This window comes from Leguminivora glycinivorella, chromosome 5 (genome assembly GCF_023078275.1).
Source record: "Leguminivora glycinivorella isolate SPB_JAAS2020 chromosome 5, LegGlyc_1.1, whole genome shotgun sequence".
Classification (NCBI taxonomy): domain Eukaryota; kingdom Metazoa; phylum Arthropoda; class Insecta; order Lepidoptera; family Tortricidae; genus Leguminivora; species Leguminivora glycinivorella.
Genome location: NC_062975.1, coordinates 5749635 through 5772332, shown reverse-complemented (window position 1 = coordinate 5772332; position 22698 = coordinate 5749635). Strand labels below are relative to the sequence as shown.

General features: G+C 35.6%; 1 protein-coding gene across 1 annotated transcript in view; it reads left to right on the top strand.

Annotated features, from left to right (window-relative positions):
• The window catches only part of LOC125226459 (DNA N6-methyl adenine demethylase), a 158759-nt gene that overhangs the window by 19888 nt on the left and 116173 nt on the right, over window positions 1–22698 (top strand). Inside the window, 1 exon segment of the mRNA XM_048130444.1 lies at window positions 628–768. Within this exon segment, the coding sequence (XP_047986401.1) occupies window positions 628–768 (141 nt within the window).

Here is a 22698-nt window from a genome sequence, read left to right as displayed (position 1 = left end):
AAAGATTGCAATGGCAATGTGAGATGACTTCCCATTCAATCCATTGAGTTCCTACGCGAACGCAGTAACAAATTGTTAGAAATAGGTAGGTAGTCATAGTGATTTTCGGTATGAAAATATGTCGATGAGAGTTCCAACAGCAATCAATATGTATTTGTTTTCTGTTGTGCGTTTCCTTTGCACAATATTCATATCTCAATCATATCAAAAAATCTTCTTCAATATGGCTATTCTTCCATTATTACATACATATACTTATAAGCTATTTTGGAAAGTTAATAATGTTAATATCGTTAAGAAAATGAAGAGCCATCCCCTACTAGCATCAGCATCTAGTCAACGCCAAATGGTGTACAAAATGGTCTCCAAATGGTCTCCAAGATGATATCGCTGTATGCGCAGAACAGCAGCCATAGACGACTAGACGCCGAGCGACGCTGTCACTCTTATTGCGTTGTATTGTCACATTATCCGATCCGATATCGGATGTAGGAAGGATTTCAAAGGCAAAAATTAAAGGTGGCGGCTCAAATACATGGGATTACGGTCCTACATCCGATATCGAATAGGATCATGTGAAAACGCACTTAGTCTTAAAACAAATGAAGCATAAAGACTTATCCACAGACAAAGAAGAAGCGCAAGCGATGCGGCGAATGCATCGGCTGCCAGCGCAAGGACAACTGTGGAGACTGTGCGCCGTGTCGCAACGACAAGAGCCACCAGATTTGCAAGCAGCGGCGGTGCGAGAAACTCACGGAGAAGAAGGTTAGTTACTTGATCTGTATAGACTACGGCAACTTTTGCACAAACTTGGCATTTGCGAGCGCGCAACGAAGTTTCACGAATCATCGATTTCAAACTTCGCTTCGCTTTTAACTTGCCCTTGAATCGCTAGTGTGATAATGCCTTAAAACGCATAAATATCGTTATATTCTCTATAGTTTGTGTAGCACTTGACTTTGAGTGACTACATACTTAGCATGTACGATTGTCTAGGATGAGCATAATTTAGTCTAAAGGGCGTTTTAGCTTGGTGATTTTGTTTTTTACACTTAACACCTTGGAGAACACTAAACGACTAGGCGTAATCCCATTGTTCTTTCTATTGTGTCGGGAGTAATGTCGAGCAAGGTGTTAACATGTTTTCGATATTAAAGTTTAATATGTATGTATGTAGGTAATTCCAAAACACATAAGATTTGACAGCGCGCTATTATTTTTCCGAATCACAACTAAACATTCTAAGTTTAGTCTTAGTTTCTTATAATTATAATTATGTAAATTAAAATTTGGAAAAACCCCCAACCGCGACATAGTGAACCGATTTTCATGAAACCTGGCTAAGGCAGCGTTCCCACTTATGCGTCGCGTGTCTCGGGGCGCGCAAAGGGCGTCCGCGCCACGCCACCTGAGTGTAATTCAAAAAGCGTCTCCTCAGTACATTTTGTATAGGAAGGACGTAAGGCGCGCCGCCAAGCGGCGCGGCGCGCGCCCCGCCGCCGCCACGCCACCTGGGGCGCGTCTTACGTCTTTCCTATACAAAATGTACTGAGGAGACGTTTTTTGAATTACACTGAAGCGGCGTGGCGCGGACGCCCGTTGCGCGCCCCGAGACACGCGACGATCTGGTGTGGCCGGTCACTTAGAACACTGCCGACAACTCAGCTTTCAAACAAAAGAAAAACGAAATCTAAATCGGTCCATCCGTTCGGGAGCTACGGTGCCACAGACAGACACAGACAGACAGACAGACACGTCAAACGTATAACACCCCGTCGTTTTTGCGTCGGGGGTTAATAAAGATGTATTTTAACATTCTAAACATAAATACAAAAGTTACCAAAGGTAAGAAAGAAACTCAAATTGTCACAAAATTTTGTACCCACGTGGCTAAAACGTTAGACTGAAACGCAACATTTTACATCAACCTTGGCACTTGAAATCTATTCACAATTTACGATCATTTTTTCCACCGGTCATGTTTCATTCAATGTACGATATCGTGAAGAAAAACTTGCGGATGACGCAAGTGCGGTATGACTTATTCAACGGGAGATTTGCATTTGTTATTCGGTGCGAAGTATAAAGTTGCAAACCAGGAAGTACAATTGTTAGACGTATTTAAATATGGTTTTCAGCACTTTTTTTCAGTTGTATGAAATAAACACAGATTAATACATATATACTTGCGGAAACGTTGTCAGCCTTTCAACCGCCAAGAGGGCCATTAAAATAGTCCAGAAAATCGACTTTAAGTTTAGAAAGTCGCCTTTTGGAGATTTTCACAAAAAGGGCGACTTTTACTAAACCTTAATGTCGATTTTCGACCAGTATAAGGTGCTTGCTTGGTGGTTAAAAGGTTGTCCATTGATTACCGGGCACCCTGTATACTTGCGGAAATTTTGTCAGCCATCAACCGCGTTTGAAGTCCATTAAAATAGTAAAATTGAGAAGAAATGGCCTTACGCTGTTTTCAAACAATGATTCTGAAATGTGTGTAAGATGTCACTGTGGTAAAAGACCTATCTGCCACTTCTGTCAGGTCAAACTCTAATGTGAAGTTTTTTCAAACAATAAGTACTTTAGTCACTTATTTTTTTAGACTTTTATTGTATATGTATACTATTTCACAAGTAATTTTAAGAATAGGTAGTAGCGTAGCGTACCCTAGAGTAACACTAAATCCTATTTTCGTAAAAGTATAAAATCATGCGTCGAGTCGAATTCACTTCCTATCTTAAGACGATACAGGAGGGGATAATTTTCCATACAAACGCTCTCGACTTTTTCCTTCCTGGTTTTTGAAGATAGAGCAATGATTTTTTCAACACAGATTATTATTATTTTTATCTGTGTCGGACCGTTTAGTTTTAGTAGACCGTTTCATTGTTATTCAGATTCTCAAATTTCGTTACGATTGATTATATTATATTTATAAAGATTTTTTCGCAATATCTTTTAACTGAGTTCTTCTGAATGGACAATTTTTTTTTCGATAAATCTATTTAATAACACTAGTATATTAAACTTGAATTCCCAAATTGCTCCTTTCTATTTTTTTTTATAAGGGTATACGGTCCGCCTGATGTTTCCATTTTAGCATTTTCGCTCCTGTAGCGTCTTAAGGTCGGAACAGTTCCGTATTTATTCATATTTTAGCAGCGTCTTAAGGTCACAGTATTTGTTCATAAGCACGCTAGCTACCTGCTATTCAGTTCTTTCATAATCAGACGTATACATTTGCCGCATCGCATCCACATTTTAAATCTACACGAATAAGTCCATCTTTAATAAATACAAAATCGAAATTCAAAACAAAGACACTCGTTACCATAAAGTCGTAATAAAAAACATAACCGCGTAGTTAATAGCCCGTGAAAAGATCGTTCGTGCTGCTCTTTCGAATTTACTCCATTATCTGTCTCCTTTTATTGTATTTTGGTTAAAAAATAAATGTATCTACATTTTTTATAGGCATAGCTACCGTAAAACTCTGTCTCTTTGCTTGTTTGCTTAGTACCTAAATAATAATAATAACTAACTTTGATTTGTGTGATGAACACAGATATTTGTTCCCGAGTCATGGATGTTTTCTATGTATATAAGTATTTATATATTATATATATCGTTGTCTGAGTACCCACAACACAAGCCTTCTTGAGCTTACCGTGGGCCTCAGTCAATCTGTGTAAGAATGTCCTATAATATTTATTTATTTGACAGGTCGACTGTTCGCCACATATTACTTTCGGTAACTGTGAGTCGGAGGGGGTGGGCGGCACTTTCAGCGGGGAGCGGGAGTGGCCATACTGTACGATAGTGGCAACATTGTATTGTCGTCCCGTTTTCTCACATATATTGATTTGAAAAGGATGACACTACAATGTTGCCACTTTTTAATTTCTACTCTTTTTGGTAAGTCTGCAATAGGTAGGTAGTTTTTTTTTTGCGGAGAAACTAATTTAGTGTTTTTTTTTCGGGATCCGCAATAAAGTAGACTAATATTAATAAATTACAAAACCAGGCTTTAAAATATATTTTTCTCAAACATGCAATGAAATATTGTCTTTACGTTCCTTAAAATGGGCTGGGAAGTATCGCTTTTTGGGCGCAACAACTCGAGAGGACTGTAAAGGGATTTCATATTATTTTTAGGCCTAGGCCTGCAAAGTAACTTTTTTTTAAATTTCGACATGTTTGAGAAAAGCACTATACATGCCTCGGCGTGAAAACGGATTCCCGGCCTCGTATCCCTATCCACTTGGCCGGAAATCCTCATTTTCCCGGCCTCTGATGTAATGTACTATTACAATACTCTTCACAAAGCAAGAAAAGAATGTGATTCTTTTTTCAAACGCACAACTTTCCTTTTTCACAATTCAAACGGCCGAATAACCGGCCAGTATTTCGTCGGAAATTTTCCTCCGAAGAAAAAAAGCGTACTCCACTTAATTTACGATTATAACTTAACGGCTACGAAGGAAGTTTAGCAAATTAGTTTTAAAACAAGCACCGTAAAGCTTAGAGGGAGGCACCCCCCCCCCCCTTTCCCCCTCCGACACCTTTACTTAGCTCACCTAATTACAAATCATCTTGCGAACGAGAATTGTATTAAGTTAATCCGAAAATGTGGGGGTAATTGATAAAGGGCTGAGTGGAATTTCAGACGAGTTTAATCGGATAGACCGCTGCGTACGCCAAATGCTAAGCGAACAAACATTGTTCGATAAGTGCATAAAAAATATGTTCATTAATAGATTTTTTTAAATAACGAATAACGAAGATAGCAAAACTGGAATAATCGACAAAGGTAGGTTTTCTTGCTTGCCATGTTCAGGATTTTCATGTCTAAAATTTTTCCACTATTTTACACATTAAATGCGACACAAACTTAGTGAACTTTTAGGCGTTCATGATATCCAACTCTTAATGAATACTGATTTTAGTTCTGATACTTCTGATACAATTTTATTGTAAAGTAGGAAAACAAGACATTTCCTGTCCCGGACACTGTTTCAATTTCTCAAAGGCCGGGTGCGACCATTAAATCTATGATCTTCGACACCTGGCGGTTATCTTTCTTATCTGTGACTGTTGCTCTAAATATCCCTGTGAATAAAACTTGACTTAGACAATAACAAACAACTTAATATTTGCATTTGCATTTATTTACATTGACATTTATAAATAATATGTTCTGTTAGTAGGTTAACACACACACAAACATTTTCTCTAACATAGTTTCTGTATAAGTGATCATACGTTCTGCTTAGTTATAAGACCTAGTTATTAATTTTCTGGGTGCCCTGAAAACCAGTGCCGCGTCTATAAGACACGGTATTCGCTGAGTGGCATCCTATTTGGTGTACTAGTTATTAAGTATTATGTACTTGTTTTTATTATGTATCTGTATGCCAAATAAATATTTTCTATTCTATTCTATTCTAATAAATAAGTGTTAAGTATTACAAGAAGACTTTTAGTGTCACAGAGTTTTGACAGCTCCACCGGTACAAGTATTGTTTCAAACGCCAAAGTTCTAGAAAAATTTGACGTTTAACTAACCCTTACACTACACAGGCAAGGCTATCACAAAATCATTGTCAACTTAGCTGACTAAAACTTGAAAAGCTTCTACAATTCTAAATCACGCTACTACACTTTTTTTCGCGGAACGTAACGTTTTGCAAATGTAGGTAAAATTGAAAAAGACAGCTGAATGTCAAATTGAGTCGATTGATAATGTTTAGACACATGTTTCTGATTTTTTTTTAGTAACATTGTTGTATCTATCACATGTCGCCCTCATCGGCGCACGCGACACGCACCAGTTGTCGATGGTTTTACTGTAAGGATGCCTATTATGAACCGTAGAGTCAGAGAAAATACACATGCAAAGGATTATGATCCCAACAACCGAGGAAAACTCAATAAATTGCTTGTTAAAACAGGTAAAATTCGTTGTCCCATAGATATAGATCCAAAGTAGGCACAGAGCTATAAAATTTATAAGACAACCAATACATTTTGTAATCCGTGACATGTTAAGGTTAACGACAGCTGTACTATCGTTCAAGTCTTACAGTATAATAGACACATGCTCAATACTGATAAAAAATCTTTTTTTTACATTGTACCTATCACATGTCGGGCAGCGCGGCGCGTGCGGCGCAGCTGCCCCGTCCTCCAATCAGAACGCTTCGTTCACAAACGGACCGCCTTTAGGATTTTTATCGATCGCTACCTACCTATTGTTGGGCAAAGGTGTTCTTTGGTTGATTAAGATTAAATAATAAGTTTGATAGTAGCAGTTGGTTAAGTTCATGTTTGTTTTACAATTATAAATATGTACTGCTTTTTACAGGTTTATGTAGAAGTCTTGACAGAAATAAGGGATTGAAATATTTGAAATTAATAAGCCTCAATTTGATTTAAAAGTAAAATTATACAATATGGATTTTAATTACTTGCCTAGTTCAAAAACGCTTTCATAGTAATAGTACCCCTGAATATTTTAATGATGTAAGTAGCTTTAAGTAGGTAGTATTAGTGAGTAAGCTAAATAAAAGTAAGATGTCAATGACTTCTTTAAGTCCAGGGGCCCGTTCCTCGAAAGGTACAAGCCTTGTATTACAAGTGCGCGAACTGTCAAATCGTATGGGTTGTCATGGAAACACACTTGTAATACAAGGCTTGTACCTTTCGAGAAACGGGCCCCAGGTATATGAAACTATATTTTTGACTAATAAGATCTGTAAAATAATGAATTACTAAAAATAGGTAAAGATGACTCGGTCGAATCCTTTTACTTACACGATTCATAAAAATGCGTCAATAAATAGAAATAGAACTGACTTACAAGAAAGATGAATCACCTTCACTGAAATTTTCCTGAAATCGTAAATTACATTGCCCTACGAAAACAAAGCTTTTTAGCTGAAATACTTTGTAGAAGTTCTAGCTAAAAGGTTAGGTATTTCTACGAAACGTTGTTGCTGAATTAGGGAACTTAGGAATTAGGTACAAAAGGGCATTTTATCTGTTAATATCCTATACATTTCTAATTTAACTTACGGTATGTGATGTTAGGGCTGCCTAATATATTTAGGCGTTTATTTGCTTTCTGCTACTCAAAAATTTAAGACGTAACTCTCTATATGTACAACAAACTTTTAGTAAATCAATATTTTAAAGTACCATGTTTAATTTAAAAAACAATAGATTTACCTACCACACCTTCACATTTTTTTTTATTTAGGTACAGAACAAAATACGCTTTTTTTTTGACAATACATACATATAAGAAACAACTACGTAAGTGAGTAATTTATTTGCATAAAATAAAATAGTGTACAGTAGACCACTTCAGTAACTTCTCTAGGATCCTTGCTAACTCTGAAAGTATTTAAGTTCTATACATTTTCTTTAACTACCTATTTTTACGTACACGAAAGTGTTTTTGGCATCATTTCACCTTGAAAGTAAGCGTCCCTTGTCCCTTCATGTTTCAGAAAGATAATTCTCCTAAGTAAATAATAACAGCCAAGTACATAAATGGGCGCGCGCCAAAAAGTGTCTCGCAAAAGAATAACGCTTTCCTTCGCCGTGCAAACAGACTAGCAATAAACATTACTAACAAACTTGTCCATAAATCTACGTTTATCGTCCATTTTAATTGCTTTTTTGTTTTCTCGAATATTCTGCGTACCTACTTTAATCGACATTGTTTTTCGGCACCGATTTATGACACAGAAATATGTCGCCATCTTGAAATTAAAACGAATTTATTGTTGTGATTGCAATTTGATTATGGTTTACGACTTTTATCCCATTTTCGGCGCTGTAATTTTGTTTAGACTATTTCTTGGGAGTGCTTTTTTATTTGGTTAACTTATTTATAGTTGTGAGCCTTACATAACTTTTACATTTTTTCTCCTTAAAAAGGGCAATACATAGTATTGGAGTGTGATGATAGCTTGCCGATTGTTTAAACCCCCCGCAATTCCTAAATCAAAAACGGCATCCCTAAATTAAGTGACAAACACGACAAACATTTCGAAAAAGGAATTGAGAGCTGGCCTGTTGGCCGATATATCACTGTCAGGCAAAAAATTCGAACGTGGAACCACGTGAGTCCACCCAGTGGGCCGCGCGATTATAACGGTCGGTGGGAGTTTACACTTTTGATTTTTTATTTTTTCTTTTAGTCCGGCACGTGCCGCTGATTCAGCCGGCAGATGTTACCGGTTCTTGCCGGTTTTTGTGCTATCAGCTGATGTAACGTAACGGATAGGTCATTAATGATGCATCTTGCATGCATGACTTGCAACTAAGTATTATTACGTGTAACAAGAATTTCGTAATTGTTTTTTTTGTTTTTACCTGGAGGCAATACATATTGTACTTTTTGTAAAATGCATGTTTAATTAGGTATTATAATTTTTAACATTTTTGTGAAATACCTACCACCTTTATCTATTGTAAGTTTCAATTTTCATGCAATTACAATATTTGCGTACTCTCCTATAAAGTATCAACATAAATATAATGTAGGTATATTGTATAAAAAACACAGTTTTTATTTTTATTTTAAACCAACTAGTAAATTTAAAGTCGTATGCAACTATGCATTATCACAAAGCTTTGAGCGGCGCGCATTAGGTTTTATTTTTTGTGCAACATGTTATTTAGAATTTAGTGGAGTTTCCCTACATTTTGCTGCGCTTTTGCTCACTGTGCAGTTAGTTTAGTTTTAGTTTGTGCTTGTAAATAGCTTTTAGCTTTTAACGGTAAAAGGTAAATTTACATTGTTTAGAGACTGTTTGTGCACATTTTTAATGACTGTGAATAAAGTATAATATGTATGTAGTAGGTACGTATAAAAATGAAATGGGCTATAGTGATACATAATACATATGTATACACTGTAAGTTCTTCACATCTCGTGACTACTAGTGGAATGAAATAGAATAATGCATTTTTACTATACTTAAACATATAGATTGAACACATTGATGACATGATCATTTATACCATGCTTATTGATTAGTAAGAAAGCAAACGTCATCGTTAAACAATTACCTTCCAAAAGCTATATTAAATAAAGTATCTACAAAAAACTAAGAAATAATAGTAAAACTTTTTTCACACCGGATTAGGACGCGACGGCAGCTGCGTAGACTTTTTTCTTGGTTCGTTCCTTCAACGCAAAGTGGAAGTACTTCCACTCAGTAAAAAAACAAATTCAAATGATAAATAATCAAGCAAATAGTTTTTAAAGTGAAAAAAATAATTTATTCAACGTAAGCACAGCATACCTGTTTTAAAAAGCATGACCGCGATGTGCCTGCATCAAAAGGACCATTGTCGGTGTATAATAAAAATTTAAATAGAGAATTAAAGCTGTGTTCGTTATAAAACCGTTTACAAAGACCGGTTTTTAGCATCTGCATTAATTTGTACGTTCCTATTTTATTTAAATCTGATAGTTACTTTTTTTAAAACGTCTGAATATTCATCTTGCCAGCCAGTTGCAAGCTCCGAGCGGGCGAGCGACAAATCAATACTTTTTCTGAGCAAAGACTACCCCAATGCACGCAACTAATTCATACAGCCTAGAACACGATATAAATAACTCTATCTACACACATTACCGACCTCTTTCTACATTTACACACACATGCGCAGGCAGGTCGACCAATGGCGTCCCAGTTTTATAGTGCATGTGAAGTGCTTGTCCAAGTGTGTGTAAGTGCGTAAGGGGTGCGTCGATGCACCCCTTACTGTGACGATACGAAATCGAAGGCGATGCATTTTATTTTCTAGCTTTCGCGCCCACGATTTACTATATTATTTTGTTCCCCTATAATCTTAGAATAATTTATGGTTTGCAATAAACTCATTGGCAAAATGTGGGCTTTTGAGAATATAAATGTTTAGATTTATTAGCAATACATTATTTAAGTACAAAAGGGCAGTTAAACTACTTAATACAATTTTTATCCATAGGTAGAATAAAATGGGTTTTGAATTTAAGCTAACTTAAATATAAGCAAGTAAGTCAGTAACACAGCGATCTCTGTTTTCCGTACAATTGAAAAAAAATATCCCTCGCGGCCCTTTCATAATATTTCTCTAATAGAAAATCCTAGGCAAATAAATCCGCAGAAATAGAAATAAATCCTCCTCTATGCACGTATAAACACTAGATAGGTGTGTGCGTGAGCTTAGGGGTGCGTTCAGAAGCAGTGGCGGTAAAATCGAGCGTGCCCACGCATTCACTTCCGAGCCCCGAGCGCTTAACGCATCTCTAATTACTGCGTTCAAGAGATTTTAACACATTTTTTTAATACGCGTGTAGCTAGGATTTTCTGAGCTGCCAGTATTTATGCTCTGGTTTAATGTTTTTTTTTTAATATCGCCACCGCTTTCTCGTGTAAATATGCTTTACAAACATCTTGTAACGTACCTACCTACACACAGCTTAGTACACACTTATATATACCAAAATGTCCTAAGTTTGACACTGAATATGGCGGTCCTGATATAATTATTTATAGGTACCTATCATAATTATATAAATTGATTGAAATTGTGAGATAATTTCAAAATCAATTGAGCAAGTTCTAATTAATTAACAGAACGAATCATTGAATTGACTTACAAACATTTAAAATTAACCTTTAATAAAATATACCTAGGCAAAAAAAAATATATCAAAACAATTACGAAATTGAAATGTATCCTTAGGTACATTACAATAACGACAATGCATTTCACATTACGACGGGTAATAAATTACTTTTACAGCTCCCATGACAATGCCCTGTTTCCCAGAGGATTCCCTAGAGAAATAGATTGATGGCTGACTCAATGGCAGGTGGACTGACGCCCTTTAGCCTTTATTTTCTTAATTTTCTCATTACAAATAAAATTCATTATGCAAGTGTTTACAAGGAGGTAATTAGTGCTAGGCAATGTTGAAAAAAAAAATAGTCTGCTTATAACAGCAGGGCTAAGATGCACGGCTATCATTTATCACCTGTCACGGTCTAACAAGTGGGTATATATGTAGGTATGTACCTAAGTGCAAAAGTGACGCATGGCATGACAAGTGACAAAAACATGACATGGATTTAAAAAATAAAATTATCAAATTTGTCATGACATGACTGATTATTAAAGAAGTGACATGACTGATTATTATTAAACCAGCTGTTCTTTTTGACACAGAATTGATTATTTTCCATTAAAAAAAAAACTTATTATCAACTCCTTCAACTGTAGGTACGTGTACTAAAAACGTCTCAGCTTGTTATTTGGAAAATAAGTCAATAGAGTTATTTTTAATTAATACTAATTACCAACACTCGCTCGCTAAATGACCAAGTATTCCAATTACCCCTTACCCACTACCCTTAAGCCTAACCTAAATTAAATGCTCCACTACTCAGCACAGCCGAGTAGCCAGGAAACAAACTAGGTTTTGAAAGTAAATCACCTAGAAATGCGTGGCTCAGTAGCTCTCTATAAATGGACGTGCCTACGCAACTAGCAGTTCATACGCGCTTCATTACCCGTTGGCGCAGCGTGACTCATTCTGCATGTTTAAACATGTTATTTTTTAAGGTTACAGGTAGATAACGAGGTGTCGAGATATTTTTTAAAAGGGTCAGTACAGGCACACTTGATTTTGGTCATTTTGGAATTGAACCGACGTCGACGAAAATATGCTAGAGAAGTCCTAGAATCGGGCCGTTTTTGTGGCTCTTATTTCCGTTCAAAAGCAATTAGTTACAGATCTCTGAAGTCATACAGTCAAATGTAAATTGGAATGTTTAGTTTTCTTTCAGTCTTGTAAGTATATTGTTTACTCTACTATTATTATCCAAATTATCGATCCTTTAACTGTTTTGCATGGTTGTCGATTAACAATAAATTGCACATCACAACTTAAATAAAATGATCTTATGATTTTTCCTGACTAGTTTTCCATTTATCCGTTTTTCCGTCTTGTTACAAAACAAATCCTAACCCCTCGTCTTATGTCTTCCCTTATTTACCTAGCTCAATTAGCAGCACATGCCTATGTGTTCCACCCCGTGTGTGCACAGCTTAAGGGCCTAGGGAGCACGCGTAACCTACAAATCTGTTGTAGGCCATTGTGACATGTACCTTCGACCTGCTTTTAAAAGAAAAAAAAAGTTTTTTTTTTTTTTTAATTTAGGAGGAGGGGCTGTTCCAAAATGAGGCATTGCACTGTAATTGATACATAGTTACATAGGAACATACTTCAGCTTTTAAAGTTTATGTTCAAAGAATGAATATACATGAAAGTAAGTTGCTACTTCTGTATTTATGTTTTGTGCTTTCTTTGCTGATTTTGCTGAAGAGACGACAAAGAATATTTACATAGACAATCAGTAATCCTAAAGGAAACTACATAAAACATGAATTCGAAATACAAAAGATGCTTCTTAGTGAAAAGTCTGGATACCGTATATTTTCTTTTAAAATATCTAATACTTAGGCATGCAAATAAATATTTTACATCTCATGACCCTTAGATACTAACACAATGTAAAAAAATAAGCTTATTTTCCTTTCATGTAGACTAAATGCCGATACAGTTTCTGTGCATATTCCCGTTTATTTTCATACACAAGTGAGTCATTGCGGCTCTCATAGAACAATCAACGGCAGGCTAACGACCCCCAGGCCTCCCTTCTGCCACCAACCACGGTAGACCTCTGATGTATCAAACAAATCGGGCTTAGTGACTGCGCTGCTTGATTTTCTCACATTTTCATGATTAGATTCGTTTTAGATTTAGATTTCTTTAGTTCATGATAAAAATTACACTATAAATTTGTTACATGTCAAAGTTATGATTATCTTCTAATCATAATAATGATGCAAGCAAGCGAAAGATTCCAATATTGAATCACGAGCGTAGCGAGAGGTTCAAAAAGTGGAATCTTGAGCATTGCGAGGGTTTCAAGGCACGAAGGTTAAACTAACTTTGCCACCGAGTGAAACACAACATTTTTCACCACACCAACACGAACAAAATACTGACTATAAAACATCAAAATAAATGAAATCCATCGATTTATTCAATATTTATGATTCAAAATCATCATTTATAGGTAAAATCTAGCAGCCAGATTAAGACATCGAGTTAAAATTTGTATGAAATTACTTTGCCCCCTTGTGGATAAAATGCAATTTTGCTATTTGTTTTCGAATAGCAAAGAAAGCCTTTACCAGTTGGTGTGGTGAAAACATATTTGTCATGTCATGTCTCAAATGTCTTTGTTTTTTTACACAAAGACATTTGAGAAATAAATCAATCTGTAGCTGGGGGCCGATTTTTGAGTCTCACAGCATTCGAATTCAGAAAATTGTCACTGAAAATAATAGGCAATTCACCATTTTCAACCGGTATTTTAGTGACAATTTTCTGAATTCGAATGCCGTGAGATTCAAAAATCGGCCCCCTGGTCTGAAACATTTGTGAATTTAACAGCAACAGTTAAGACATTCAGGCGTATTCTGATTTTAATAACAGCAAGCCGATTTTTGAGTCTCACGCGTTCGAATTCAGAAAATTGTCACTGAAAATAATAAGCAAGTCACCGTTTTCAACCGGTATTTTAGTGACAAAATCCTGTATGCGAGATTCAAAAATCGCCCTCCGTGGCCCGTTTCTCAAAAGGTACAAGCCTTGTATTACAAGTGTGTTTCCATGACAACCCATACGATTTGACAGTTCGCGCACTTGTAATACAAGGCTTGTACCTTTCGAGAAACGGGCCCCAGGTTGTGAATTATTTTTGGATTCGTCTGATCTATCAGTGTCAAAAGTGACATCTATTCAATCAAAAACTTCACACAAAAGATCATCATAAGACGTATATAGCATTTTTTCTAAATAGTACAGCTAAAATTAAACTTGTTCTGATAGTTGGGGTAGCACCAGAGGCCAGGTTGCACTGGGAAGGGTCGCAAGTTGGTTATTGTGTGACCCACGCACTGATAGGCAAATTGCAGTTTTTTATGCACCGATGTAGGCTACGGGGGAGATACCGTAAACGAGGTAAATAGAGGTGCGTCGGCTTTTGATACGCGCAATTAGTGCTTCGAGAAAATAGGGGTTAATGGAGGACAAATAAGGGATTAAATGTGCAGGATATTTATATGCTTGGAGATGATTGAGGCTCCTTCATTGTAGGTACAGTAAGCTGCAAAAGTAGTATTAGTAGTAATTTTATTGTTGTACAACAGATTTATATACTTTTACAGAAACAGAGGAAAAGTGCTTGATGGCGAATTTATCAATGAATTCATACATAATTTATCTATTTCACAGCTCACTGTACTTTTTAAATCAGAAGAGAAAATTATGTTGCTGAAGTTTTTTTATTTATTATAAATGGGCTTACTCTAGATCACAGACTAGCCAAAGACGTGGCTTACGATGGAGTGAGTCCGCCCAGATGCTTGTTCACCATTGATTTGAAGGTTGATTATATGAGCTCGGAAATATAGCCGCCGGCAAGGAATTCCACTCCTTCAGTTGTGGTATTAAAAGTCAAAAAACTCATTTTCCTAAAAAATATGGTCAAGCTATTTATTCTCTACGGTATATATAAATAAATAAATAAATATTATAGGACATTCTTACACAGATTGACTGAGCCCCACGGTAAGCTCAAGAAGGCTTGTGTTGTGGGTACTCAGACAACGATATATATAATATATAAATACTTATATACATAGAAAACATCCATGACTCAGGAACAAATATCTGTGCTCATCACACAAATAAATGCCCTTACCGGGATTCGAACCCGGGACCGCGGCGCAGCAGGCAGGGTCACTAACTGACTGCGCCAGACCGGTCGTCGGATATATATGTTTGAAATAATTATAAATAAATAATAAATAAATAAATATTATAGGACATTCTTACACAGATTGACTGAGCCCCACGGTAAGCTCAAGAAGGCTTGTGTTGTGGGTACTCAGACAACGATATATATAATATACAAATACTTATATACATAGAAAACATCCATGACTCAGGAACAAATATCTGTGCTCATCATACAAATAAATGCCCTTACCGGGATATAATTATGTACCTACCTTTTATATAACTTGAGTAACTTGACCCTTTGCCATGAAGCCATTCTAGGACTTAAAGATATGTAATTCGATAGCGTAAACGACGCGCAAATTTGTATTCATTGTATAGAAAAACTGAATGGGCTAAAATGAAGAAGTAGTAGAACCAAAAATTACATACATTTTCCATGACATAAAACAATAATTTTAATTTAATTATTTTCGCTCCATTGTTACTTTTCTTACGATGTGACTTTATAATATTAGAATACTGATATCAAAATAAAAGATCCGAAACCTCGCTTTATCGAATGAGAAAGTTCTGATTACAGACAATTGCTGAAAGTTTACAAAGCGACATTGCAGCGTGGCTTGCTATCGCAAAATATTTCAAAGTGAACATAAAGTTATGTTTTAGTACTTTCTTACTTAAGTTGTGTTAGACTAAAATAATTACAGAATTACGATAGAATGTATAGAAGAAAGCTTTGAAAATCTTTAATGGGTGTTCTTATCTTTAAAACTTTCTATAGTAACAAAACAGATGGTCCATACTAAATACTTACAATTTTATTGTTTTCTATAGGTTTATACATTGAATGTTACCCTTATTGTCGCTATTAATATATATTTCTAATACATATATACATGTAAATATTATGTAACTCTTTTTACGGGATGAGGAATTGGGGGGGGGGGGAGGGAAGGAAGGAAGGAGGGAGGCCTTTGCCCGGTACTTGGACAATAATGGACTCTTAATAATTACGGATATGGGAGTGAAAAACATTTTTTTTTCTGTAAAAAAAAAAAAATGTAATTGACATACCTATTCTAATTTTACACTAAACAACCACCGCACGGCACGCAATCTACAAACCGATATTCTCACGGTAATCGTAATTAAGTGACAACAGTAACGCGAGCCCGGCGGGAACGGTAAATCATAATTTACGGTTCGGCACCGGTTTTCGAACGTCACTTGCTTCCGTCGACTGCTGCGGATACACCTTTATTTGATTTACGCGTCGCTTTTTATTGAGAACGCTGGCTGAAAAACGCCGTCTTCGAGAAAAAATACGGTAGCTACGGTGTACGAAGTATGTTGAGCCATTTCTTTCAATAGGAAAAGAAGAAAAATGTTATTGAGAGTTCTCCTTTCCATATAGATAATTTGATTTTTCCGCCTATTTCTATTGAGAAAGCGCGCTAAAAGCTACGCGGGACACCCGGTTGGTGTATTGGTAGTGGCACTTACTGTAGCAAAGCACTGGTGTTGTGTCTAGTGGCAAAGACGTTAGCCACGTAAGCTGAAGACCTTGGTTCGATTCCTGGCTCGGCCGCCGGTTGACTTAGTTACTTTTTCTTTAGTGCTTGATATCAATTCCTGATGAGGTTTAATTTACAGTATTGTGACTATCCCGAATCAAATTATAAAAAGATTTGATAGTTGCATAAATAAAAGTGTAAAAATAAACGTTACACACTTTAGTAGCCCTTTTTACTATCCACAGTAAAGTTAGTGGCAGTAATTTGACACACATCTGTCGCGTCATTATTGTCTACGCGTCATCTGCGCAATGCATCCTGTGTTATTCAGCTGCGCACATATGCGACTAAATAGTACAAAATATTCACTTAATTTTTTTTATGTAACACCAAAATATGTAGGTGTAAAACTAAATTTTAAAAATTAGAAAGATGTCAATAGAGAACCCACCCTTATTTCAAAACACCTACGTCTCAGTCTGTAGGGATATACGCATTCTTACTGAATATGTTGCTATATACATTCTTACTGCTAAGCTTGTTCAAAACTATACACATGCAGCAATTTATTTTTAAAGTTATTAATAAAGAGTTTCAGACAAATTAATAGGTGCAATTGGTAATCTTCAGTCAATGAATCTCTTGATGGCCAGACTTTTAGTTCAATACTTGTACCGTACCAAATAAATTCTAGTTTTTAATTTATCGAGGTACCTTCTAAATATAAAAATATAGTTACCATACATCACGTAACTTGAATTACTTAGAACCGATTCCATAAACGTAATTACTGTTATAATTTACGTAACACTTCCTCCATTATTAAACATTTTTAATCAAATTGATATGATTTATAACCAGTCAGTTGCATACAAAATGAGCAGCCAAGTAAATCGTTCTCAATACACGATCCATCACTGGAACTGGCTTGCATTTATTAATTTTTGACATTAAAATGTCGGCCATGTTGAATTGGAGCAGCTGTTGGGGTTGATGACCTCTTTTTTATGGCACGCTCAGGTAGACTCGACCCATAGAAATTGTATGTCTTTTTGTGCGTATGTGTGCTGTGTGGATAAAAGGTTGAAAAATAAATTCGAGGTTTTAATCCGACTGGTATTGCATCGATTTAAAATATAAAATGTTATGTTTATTTTCTAAGTATTTTTCAAATGTTTTTGCGCATATGTGGTGGTATCCAACATTTATTGAAAAGATGATTTTTTTAATGAAAAAACTGTGTTCCAAATATTTTACAATAGTCATGGATATTGTGCCATTTATGTATTTTGAAAAATAATAATTATTTAAACTTTCAACTTAAAAAGCTCTATGAATCTTATTCATAGTAAAGTGCCTGAAAACAGTTCTTAAAGGCTTGTTTTTCTTTATATTTCATACTAGATTTTGCCCGCGGCTTCGCTCGCGTTAGAAAGAGACAAATAGTAGCCTATGTCATTCTCCATCCCTTCAACTATCTCCACTTAAAAAATCACGTCAATTCGTCGCTCCGTTTTGCCGTGAAAGACGGACAAAACAGACACACACTTTCCCATTTATAATATTAGTATGGATGAAATGGTATACATCCCATTACTGGCTTCAAGTCTATCATAGGGGTGTTTATAATACTGCATAAATAATAACGAATGAAGTCTATACTTTTATATACTATGTATAATAACTAACATATAGTGTGTTTAAGTTTAAACTTTTATACATTATCAACTCATTATAAAAATGGTCGTTATGTCTACTAACGACGTAGGATAGTGCACAATATGTATCCTATCAGGTTCTATCAAAATGTCAGCAGTCCGTCAAAGGTTAGGAAACTGGACTCGCCAGTAAAGCAAGTTTCCATTTATGTAGGATTACTTGCCATACACTAACAGAATATCAGTTTGACAAATATTATTTATGTAGATAAAATTTCGCAAATTTCATTACATTGTGATATTTTGTACCTATGTCTTCAACCGTTTGCCGTAAAAATGAGCCGTAAGACTAGGGTTGCAAAAAAACGGTTTTTTTTCTGGCTTGAAAAAAAAACATGAAAAAAAACCGTGAAAAAAAACAGTTTTTTTTTCTGAAGTATGTTTTTTTTCTAAAGTACGAAATCTCAAAATTTGAAAGTAGTTAATACTTTTATACGGTTTTTTAGACTTAATGTTAACTATTAAACGAATTTAATGAAATAACTTTAATTTCTGGTCTTATAAAAGTAACATTTACGAAATATGTAGTTGGTAGTTATCACTATTTACTGTTGGCAACACCACCGCCTCCACGCTGCACGCCGCATCGGGGATTCCCCAATAAACGTTTGTATACTGAATATTAATTGAATTAAAATTTACGTTATTGTTATTGAAACACGTTACAACTCACGAAGAACCGTTATTGTCGTATTATTTGTTCATCTGAAAAAAAAACATATTTAGAAAAAAAACCCACCCGGCGGGTCGACCCAGGTACCGCTGGGAGGACAGTGTGGTGGAGGATCTGCGTCGGCTTCAAGTCAGAGACTGGCAAGAGGCTGCGCAGGATCGGGACAGGTGGCGATCTCTCGTTTCGGAGGCCAAGATTCACTTTGGATCACTGAGCCACAATAGTTAGTTAGTTAGTTAGTTAGAAAAAAAACCAAGATGCTCAGTTTTTTTTCATGTTTTTTTTCACAATTCTGAAAAAAAAAACATTTGTTTTTTTTTCTATTTACAACCCTACGTAAGACTAAACATATAACTTAATAGCTAGCTTAAATAAATATAATCTTAAATTAAATGAAAAACCAGCTGATCGGTAATCCAGAAGGTCCCAGGTTCAAATCCTGTTGGACGTGTGAGTTTATTCATTTTCTTTTAATTAAAAAATATGTAATATCGCTCGCAGACGTTTCTGCATGATAAAGAAACGTTTAGCTGGATTAAATTTAAATAGGCTCTTGAGACATTGTACCAAGTTTGCTGGCGGCATTACCTCGCTATTAGTGATGTGCAAGTTGCGGAAACTTTCAAAAAATCTTATATTTCATGAAAAATTCACGAAAGTTCACGAAAAATAAAGGGAATTGAAATTTATGAAATGGAAAGATTCCAGCCATACAATTGTCCATACAAATAATGGAAAGGTTCCGAAGTTTTCCTATGTGAAAATTTCAGAAATTTGGAAACTTTCCGTCGGCACATCAGTACTCGCTATATACATATTGTGCAAGGAAGTTTAAGATCTATAATGTTGTGTGTTGTGTTGTAAGTAGGGATGCACCGACTAGTGATTTGGCCGACTAGGCCGACTACCGACTAGTCGGCGCTTGGGTGGCCGATTAGTCGGCCGACTAGTCGGCTAGTCGGCCAGAGCATAATTTTCAACTAAATTCATCAGAAATTTAGAATTACATTTGTGGTCCTTCGTTCGCACTTTAAATTTTATTTACAAGTTCATGTTTTCAAAGGTCTATGAGAATATTTATATATTTTCCATTTTTAAGGTAAGGTTAGTGATCCTGCCTATGACACCCGGTAGCCCTAGGTAGGACATTTTTATTTTTGTGATGATCACAGATATTTGTTCTTTTGACTAACCAAGGCATAATGAATCGGTACATACTACATAGTACAATTATATCAGCTGTTAATTTATTTTTTACTATTTTTCTATGACTTATAAAGTGCCGACTAATCGGCCTGTTTTGCCGACTAGTCGCCGACTATTCGCCGACTACAAATGTGGCCGGATAGTCGGCTTTCCCGACTAGTCGGCGACTAGTCGGTACATCCCTAGTTGTAAGTCCAACTAAACAGCACCTGAGCGATCAACCCACTCGATTTGCCTCGTTTAATGAAGCCGTTATTTAAAATAAAGTAGCATTTTATTCACTCCAGTGCCAATACATTGTTTTTCAACAGCTTAATAACTTCTGCGAAAACGACCCTTACATAATCGACTGAACGTAGTTGGATGGTATCATAATGAATGTAAAAAACGTTGCATGCACAGGTTGTATTGGAATTTCTTGATAGGTCAGCATTATATAACTTACGAGTACCTCTGTAAAAAGTGAAAAATTAATTATGTTTTTATTGCCTAGTTCATTAAATAACATATCTATTGGTTTTATAACGTATTTCGTTAATCTAGCACAAACTATTACATTTGCGTCATTATTTCAATAATTATATTTATCATAATGTGTTATCTTATAAATATAAATTCCTACCATCATCATAAACAAACAAATGATTATGTACAAATTCTTAGTAAGCAGCCATTTCACATAAAACCTATAAGTTAAATTTTAAATGTTACACCATAAATAGTCAGCATAATTACTCATTTTGCCGTTTTAATAACGTTGTTCATTATAACCTAGCATCTGACATATTCTTGCAACGTTAGATCGTAAAAAAGTTAAGCTATGACAACTTTTTGCGCGCATCCTTGCGAAGCCATAGATAATATTTTTTTAACAAGCTTCCAGTTGGCAACACATTAGCGCCACGTGTCTATGGGCGGGTTGACCACTTACCGTTAAGGGAGGGGAGCTTGGAAACACCGTAAAAAAACAAAACAAATTGACGATGACAGTAAAGAATTTCTATTTTATCCCTAGTAAATTATTTAAGGAATTTCTTAGCTTGTTAATTTGTCTTGTACAATTAGGAGTTACCTTTTCTGGATAGTTTTCTAACCTATCAATAAGCCGGAGACTTATTTTGAATATTTATGAGAAAAACTTCGCAATATATTATTAAATTTTTAATAATGCAATCAATGACATCAAAACCGTGTTGTTGTTATTTACAAATAGATGAACACAAATTAGAATCATCTATTTGACCTCACCTACACGTCTCTCAGCGCAACCTTTTATCATTACCTACGTTAATATATATTCATTAAAATAAAATATGTACTGGACTAAAACTAAGAATTCCTATATGTACATTTTTTCCCGTGACGTAACGAGTTTGACCTCACCTAACGCGTCTCTCAGCGCAACCTTTTATCAGCAAGCAGCTGCGCAGGTACACATGCTGTAGTGACAGCTGCCGACGGATTTACGGCATTCTTCCATTATACCCGATTATACGTACAAAGCTTCAAAAATATTTCCCTTTTGTTTCTTAAACTTCCAATTGAAAAAACCCTCATAACCTATAACAAGCTTCGGGAACATACCTACTAGTAGTTCTAGTAGTAAATAGGTAATACTCAAGGGATGGGTACTTACTTTCTTACCTGAATATGAATCAAATGCTGTAATTACAGCTGCCGACGGATTTACGGCATTCTTCCATTATACGTACAAAGCTTCAAAAATGTTTCCCTTTTGTTTCTCGGATGTCAGATACGCGGAAAATCTTCGAAAACAAGTAGCTAGTATGTACTAGCACCTACATATACTATGTGTGTATTCATGTATGTATAGTAACTGTCAAGATTTTTTTTTACCTGAATATGTATCACATGCTGTCGACAGATTTACAGCATTCTTGCATTATACGTACGGACTACGGGTATAGCATTCGTTTTCTATAATTTGTGCAGAGCTTTAAAATATTCCTTTATGTTTTTGATTGTCGGAATCCGTAACCGTATTATGTTTCTACTTTTGCCTCCAGTGGATATGCGTTCCTCTATTTTTCTATCTACGCGTCTAGAGGAATAGAGGGAAATATAACGAAACATCAATATTCGCAGTTGATTTGAATTACTACGTATATCGGAAGTTCACACTGGAAGTGGCGACATGGAGCTCCCCAGTCGTACGCCCATGATTTCTCAATTCCAATCAAGGGGGCGTGGCGCACTCACGAAATGGTCGATTTTGTTCAGACAGATCGTTAAGACACAACTGAAGCTAAAATGACAAAATTAAAAGAAGGATCTGTGATTTAGGAATTTCAGTTCAATGTACTTAACTGTAATACTGACTAGATTCTTAAAAGTTGGTGTGATAAGGACAACTCTGGTTAAAGATATATATTGCGTTTTTTTTTTTAATTAAGATTTCCTAATCTGGTTCCGAGCAAAATTTTACTGAAATTTAAAAATCTGAATTATAAAATAATCTGTGTCGGACAATTTAGCTCTTATGCCTAATAAGGTCTGAAAAAGTCCTTATTTATACTTTTTCCTGATATATTAAATCTGACAAGGTATATTTAAATTGTTTCAGGTAAGCCAGTCATTGTATTCCAGAACCCACAGACATGCAGGATGGCGACCAACAAAAGAGGTAACCTAGCTAGAAAACAGATTAGTTCCGTTACTTTTCATTTGCAATTCAACTTTTGT